General features: G+C 37.0%; 1 protein-coding gene and 1 long non-coding RNA gene across 2 annotated transcripts; both read right to left on the reverse strand.

Moving 5' to 3' along the window:
* Positions 1 to 239: 239 nt before the first annotated feature.
* On the reverse strand, positions 240 to 2,146 carry LOC128532790 (uncharacterized). Its single transcript, XM_053506901.1, has 4 exons — positions 2,045 to 2,146; positions 1,790 to 1,951; positions 1,119 to 1,211; positions 240 to 1,025 (listed from the first exon to the last, which is right to left on the reverse strand). The coding sequence occupies exons 1-4, from the start codon at positions 2,144 to 2,146 to the stop codon at positions 708 to 710; spliced, it is 675 nt and encodes a 224-aa protein (XP_053362876.1). The 3' UTR covers positions 240 to 707.
* Positions 2,147 to 2,177: 31 nt separating this feature from the next.
* Positions 2,178 to 5,745, reverse strand: LOC128533579 (uncharacterized). The gene is made up of 3 exons (XR_008361363.1): positions 5,633 to 5,745; positions 4,721 to 4,815; positions 2,178 to 3,031 (listed from the first exon to the last, which is right to left on the reverse strand). It is a non-coding gene; the product is annotated as an uncharacterized LOC128533579 (long non-coding RNA).
* Positions 5,746 to 6,558: the final 813 nt, after the last annotated feature.

The following is a 6,558-nucleotide window of genomic DNA, read 5'->3' on the forward strand; positions in this document are numbered from 1 at the left end:
ATTAAAATAAAACATTCTGTCAACTAAATGTTTCATGCTGAATAAACATGCCTAGTTAGGCCAACAAGCAGTCTCAAATTGAAATATAATGTTGTGTCAATTAAATGTTCCAAGTTGACTGAAAGGTAAATTTTAAATTGGAAATTATGCTTGCATAATTATAAAATTAACATCTCAAAGTGTACTTGAGTACGTTTTTCACTGTAGCCACATTTCAAATAACATAACACATTCCTCTAAATTTGAATACATTTTTTTAATGTATACTTTAAACACCTGTTAAAGACTATCAACATTGATAAAGTGCAATCCAGCTACTCTCTTTCAACAAATATACAATTGCTGCATTGTTATAACAAAATAACATTTCAAAATGCATGAATGAAACAGTGCTCTTAACATTCATGTTACAAAGCTTACTAATATCACAATCGGTCAAAACAGTATACTGGAAAAATAGACTTCTGCTTTATAAAACAAAATATACTGATATTTCTCAGTCAAAAAGTCCAGTGGCTTATTCGAAAATAAAATATTTGCTTTAACAGAAATAATTTAAAATAAAAAGAAAAATGTTGTAAAATAATTTTGCAAAGCTCCAAGATTGTTTGCATCCAAGAATGATTCATTTTTATTAGACTCTTGTTTCAGACCAGAAAAGTGCACAATGAAAATAATATCTCAATTAAATAAACTTGTAATAATCATTACACCTGTAACAACTTGTTCTTGAAAGACTGTACCCTTGCCGTGCACTCCTTTCCCAGGTTTAAAAAAATCTTCTGTACTGCCTCAAATGTGTACTTTAAGTCATCGGGGTACTCCATATTTAGGGCATAAAGCAGACCAAAGAGGATCATAAAGGCATTTGTGAAGTCTCCCAGATTGTCCATGACTACTTCCTCTTCTAGAACTACAGCCACACTGACCACCTTGGGATCCGATCCTGAGTTGGTAGTGCTGTCCTTCACTTCTATTATTCCCATTTTCATGCCCTTTGTTTGTGGTCCCAGTGCCTCGGTATCCTGTGAAACAAGATGAATGTTACACTTGGTGACAGAATGAAAGCACAAATAGGATCTCAAATAGTAGTGGCTTTAGTTATTAAAATCAATTACCAAAATTGTCTTTGAAATCAAGGCTGGCTCTCTTAGGTACAGCGGAAGACCACGAAGAACAGCAGACCTTCTACGTGCAGACAAATCTGTGATCTGCCAAAAGGACAGGTCAATAAGTGATCTAATTCACAGAGAGTTTATGTACATTTATATAGGAAATGGTCAGAGTTACATAATAAAGGGGAAAAAGTCTGTACAACAGCTCAATATTCTAAATATATGAATTGCAAAAACAATGTTTCAATCACAAGGTCTTGGTCAGGTGAGCTGATTACCTTGACCTGTGACATTTGTCACCTGTACCATCTCATGTGAACAACAGAATAGCGTCAAAGTCTCACAAGGTTTCCATGTACTCCCCATGTAAACTACAATGCCTGTGATGAATATAAAAAACATAGAAATAGGCAATCATCTCTACATACCCTTTGTGAGATTCTTGTATACAAATTTTTCTGTCATTTGTAAAACCTGTTTGTGTTTTTTTGGGGGGATTTGTTATATGTATTGTAGCTCATCTACATCGGGTGTACATGAAACCTTTGTGACACATTCCGTTTTTTATTATACGGTGGAGCAGTAAGCTATTGCACAGACCCTTTCCTTTAACAGGTATTAATAACCATCAAGATAGATGACAACAGAATTATATACAGAGAGAAATGATAGACCTGTTCATCCAGGTTTTCCAGAAGTTTCTCCAAGTCATTACCCCTTCCTTGTCTTACTTTGGCTCTGTACATTTTCAGCAAACCCCTGGTGTGATTGTCCAGTGACGTGAGGAATGTGGACTTCAGGTCAATACGGTTGATACGGAAGAATTCAGCATAAACCTGTGGGTAATCATGAGAGATCCACAATAACTACACAAACAAAAGCAGAGCGAACAATTGCAAGACATTTAATTCCAATGGAAAATTATTTACCTCCTCCTCAAAAAACAGGCCTGGCCATCTTTGCTTGATTGCTGACACTAGTGGCTGGTCCTGCACAATTTCCTTTCTCCTCAAGAAGAATGTCATCTCCATCTTTGTATTCAAAAGGGTCAAGCTCAAATTTTTCTTTTTGACTTCTTCCTCCATCAATGCCCTTGCTTTCTCCAATTCTTCTTCATTTAAACCAACAGGATGATCAGGGAGAAAGTTAAGTTCAGATCTTCTGGGCCTCTTCAGAGATCCTCTAGATGAACCTTGTCTTAAATGAGTATTTACAACCATCTCGGTGCATCCAGCATTGCGGAGTTTTTGTCGATAATTTGCCATTTTAAACTTTAAGCTAATTTTCCATGCCCCCCATCCCATTTCAGACCCTGGATCTTTGAGACAAGGGTGTTTTTCTACTAAAGCAGATGCAACCTTCTCTATTTCAGAGTCACTGGGGTAGGCTTTGTAGGAGTACACTGTTTCAGCCAATTTTTCTAATATATTTATTTTAATGTCTCTTGGAACAATCAGCGTTGTTCCATTTTCTTGAAGATCCTCATTGGCTCTCTTCAGCCTTAACTCTACATCATATGAAAATAAAGGCACTGGAAACTTGCTTGGCCATTGATCTGATCTAGATCGGGCTGGAGGAGGAAAATCTGAATGGGATGATGAAGATGATGACTGAGTGGATGTCATGCTTGCTGTATCCAGAGTGAAATCAGATAGGTGACCATCCTCTGCCATTGAACTTAAAACTAGTTCCCAGTGGAGCTTCAAAGTAGCCTTGTCTTTTGGAAGTTCTGTGATGTCATGTAAAGTACAAAGTTCATTGTTGAAATCAGGATCCTCATATTGGATCACGAAACCTCTCTGAATCTGCAATTTTTCACAAAGAACGGCAGCGAGCTCATCAGTAGACGATGGTGTGGGTATAGTTAGCTTCCTGATGTTGTCAGGTGAGAGAATAACTCGAAGCAACATTGTTTCCTGGGAATGAGAAATGAGAAATAATTACATTTAATTAAAGTAAAAATCTCTTTGCGGACACCATGATCTTTCTACCTACATTGTATGATGACAGAGGATAGAAATCAATTAGATCTTGTGGTTTGACAATGGCTACATCACAGTAAGCACTTCCAACAATTTCATATCCTCGAAAATGTTCAAAGTACCATGAAGAGACTTTCTCCACTATGAATGAAACCTCAGTACCAACAACCAAAATACTATGAACACGACCAAACTCTGGAAACCCATCAAGGACTCCAACAGGCAGAATCATTCCTTTTCTATACAATGTTCCATGCAATGTTGCATTTGAAGCCAGGGACAAGGAACTCAGATTTGAATATTTGTTCTCAATGGCTATCCTCAGTTTTGATTCAACAGCTGACATTTTGACCACTTTCAATTTTTCTATGTGCAATGGTGCTTTGAATAAATTTTGTGAGTCCAGTGCATAAGCAACCATGAGCTGATGTCTACTTGCCAATGTTTTAAGAGGATTTTTGAAATTGTGGGTGTCATGCACCACCTTCTTGAAGAAGCTGTGTTTTGCCTCATAACGCATTGTCCACAGATTAACCAGAGGACCAAAACACCGGATCAAGTTTGGATAGTGCTCAAGGTAGTGATGCTTAGGTAGAAACCTCTCATTGGGAAATACATTGGTGAACAACTGCCGATGATCAGAAATCTTACTCTCCAGATAACAGATAGATTCCTCTGATAGTTTTGAACTAACAACTAATTCCACAATGTCTTTCAAGTCCATTAACAGTTCCCATACTTTTTCATCCTCAGGCACCATACTGCCTACCATGAAAGGGAGCAGCCTCAGTAGGGCCCAATTTTCGTGTGCATTGCCTCCCACTGTTTTTTTTTTGTAAAAGTTTTGTGGAATTCTTTGGGGTCTGTTTACCTTATCTGAAAAGGAGTATGGAAATGAGCAGATAATGGTGTTGAGCTGCTCAAAGGTAAAGTACTTGGCATCAATCAATTTCTGTAAACAAAGAGCCAACTCCCTAGGTATTACCCCTTCAAACAGATCATGTACAGCATCTGGAGGAAAACCAGTAATAACATGAAAGAAGGATAGGTGTTTCTGAAGAACACACTCGTCTTTAACACCATTCACATTTGTTAGAAACTCACTGCTCTTCAACTCAGCAATGCAATGGTCATGCTGCTCTGGACTTCTAAGCGGAAAGACTCCTTGTCTTACCTCTACTGTCTGAATGTCTTCCAAAGATGCTAAGCAAAATCTGCAGAATTTTTCCACACGAAAACTTTCCTGAAATCCTCCAAGCCCATGAGCTCCAAGATTGTCTGCAGACACAGTAAGCACTGTTCCCCTGATATTCTCATTTATCTGTTCAACATATACACCATTGTCCTCCAAGTTCTTTAAGTCACATAAAAGTGGTTCAAAAAATGATTCATAGCCATACGCTCTCACTTCTGAAGTTTTCCCAAGCAGTGCCAACTGGATAGAGTGGAGATTTGATCGGTACTGTGAATCCCAATTCAAAATGACCCAGTAGACTGCAGTAATTTTATGCTTTTTTCTAGAGGTTCCTAGAGGATTAGCTATTTCAAAATCATCAATATAAAACCCAAGTGAAAGTCTGAAATTTTGGCCACCAACAAGCTTGTTGTTTTTGAAATACTGACCATCAAATGGTGAGGTGTAATATCCTGGTGTCCTCTCCTTGATAGGAAACGTCTTCTCAAGTACGTCAGGTCGATCCAGCAACAACTTTAAAGCCCTCAAAAGAGGAACATAAACAAATGTGTGATTTTGCACCCTATTAAACACATATTCAACTGGTTCAATTACGCCAAAATTGTTTTTAAAGTAAATATTTTGCTTATAATTGGTTGAAAGTGGACCTTTGCCACTGGTAGCACTCAGAAATGGGTTTGTTTTTCGTAATATGTCTGCAATGTCAGCAACAATAGACTCATTGACATTACAGTTGTGTTTTAGCAGACTTTCCTTAATTGCAAACAGCATGTTTGAGTTTGTGACTGACAGAATGTCATTTATATTGTCAATAATTTGTTGAGAGGCACTTTGGGACACATGCAACTGTGACTGCATAAACAACAACAAGGCAGCAATTTTGTGTTCAATTACTGACTCATAGTCCTCAAGATCAAAGTCTGACATATGATCTTCTCCCTGTATTTCTTCACCTTGATTTGATACACTTTGTGAAACTGAAGCTGTGTCAAATTCATTGTCTGTACTACTTATGATACAAACAGATGTACGGAGGTCTTTCAGTGTTTGTTTTCTGTGTTTCTTGGACTTGTGAGCTCTGAAAGTAATATTGCTGTTGCTGGTAAAATCACAGTTTGCAAAAGGACAATGAACCAGCTCATGGTTTTTTAAATGTCTTCCCAAATGTTGTAGAAATAGTGGCAGCGAGCAAATGTCTGAGAATTCACATAACTCACACCGAAAAGTGCCAAGTTCAGTGCATGTATCTGTTTTAGGATGTGCTCTCCATAAATGGGTTTTTAGGGCCCCTGTTGTTTTGAAAACACAAGCACACGCTGGATGAATGCAGGGATAAGCACCTTTACCGGCTTTCCAGTGATGAAGCCTGTAATGCTTGAGCAGCACGTCTTGCTGCTGTGCAGAAAATTTACAGTAGCGGCACTGCATTTACTTTTATACCTGAAAAAAAATCTGAAATACAAAAAAAAACATATATTAATAACTGATTAAGTAACCGTTTGTAGTTCACAACCATAAAACAACCATAGTGAATTGTGCCAATAATTTAAAAATGCTAGACAAAAAATTTCGTTTAGGCATTATAACCGTTTTCATACAATATAAGGTTAATGAACGATGAAGGAGTGAGAACATTAAGCTCCCTCAGTGGCGCACTAACGTGCCGTGTTTTTCTAATAGCTTTTGAAATTATCAGTCAAATCATTTAAATGATTAAAATTCATGTAAATTAATTAAACGTTAGCCGTTCCATAGATTAACATTAATGTTAATCTACATAACATCGGAAAAAAAATGCGTTAGAAGCTGAAACGCGTGCATTGCCAAATAACTAATAAACAGTCCAAATTATATAATTAGATAAATAAACACTCGAAAATATAATGTTCTAAAGCTTGCTGATCAATAATATATATGTTATAAAGCTAAAATTGCTGATTACTTTGCAGGCCGAGGACAGTTAGTTTCCATGAAGTACTCACCGTTTCGGAAGAAATAGCGGGTAGTTCGAAAATTCTGGAAGAACGCTTTTGCGCATGCGTAGAGGTCCCTCTTGTTCGTCCAACATAAAATAATTTGTGCGCAGTTAAATGTTTCATGAACACAGTTATACGTGTTGCCTTGATGAAACTTTTATAGTTAAGTAATGAAATTCATACAATCATTGAGAAAGCATGTTTTTCTTTTTTGACACCAGCATTACATTAGCCCAACATATATTTCTTTTTTTCAACAACTTTTTTCAGTATTAATTTTTTACAGTGTA

This window comes from Clarias gariepinus, chromosome 11 (assembly GCF_024256425.1).
Source record: "Clarias gariepinus isolate MV-2021 ecotype Netherlands chromosome 11, CGAR_prim_01v2, whole genome shotgun sequence".
Classification (NCBI taxonomy): Eukaryota; Metazoa; Chordata; class Actinopteri; order Siluriformes; family Clariidae; genus Clarias; species Clarias gariepinus.

Excerpts from the sequence above, each read along its gene's own strand:
- LOC128532790 (XM_053506901.1), bottom strand. The coding sequence starts at position 2,146 with ATGGAGATGACATTCTTCTTGAGGAGAAAGGAAATTGTGCAGGACCAG. Across the intron at positions 1,952-2,044 it reads GCCTGTTTTTTGAGGAGGAG|GTTTATGCTGAATTCTTCCG; the intron begins GTAAATAATTTT and ends GATTACCCACAG. Across the intron at positions 1,212-1,789 it reads TGGAAAACCTGGATGAACAG|ATCACAGATTTGTCTGCACG; the intron begins GTCTATCATTTC and ends TCCTTTTGGCAG.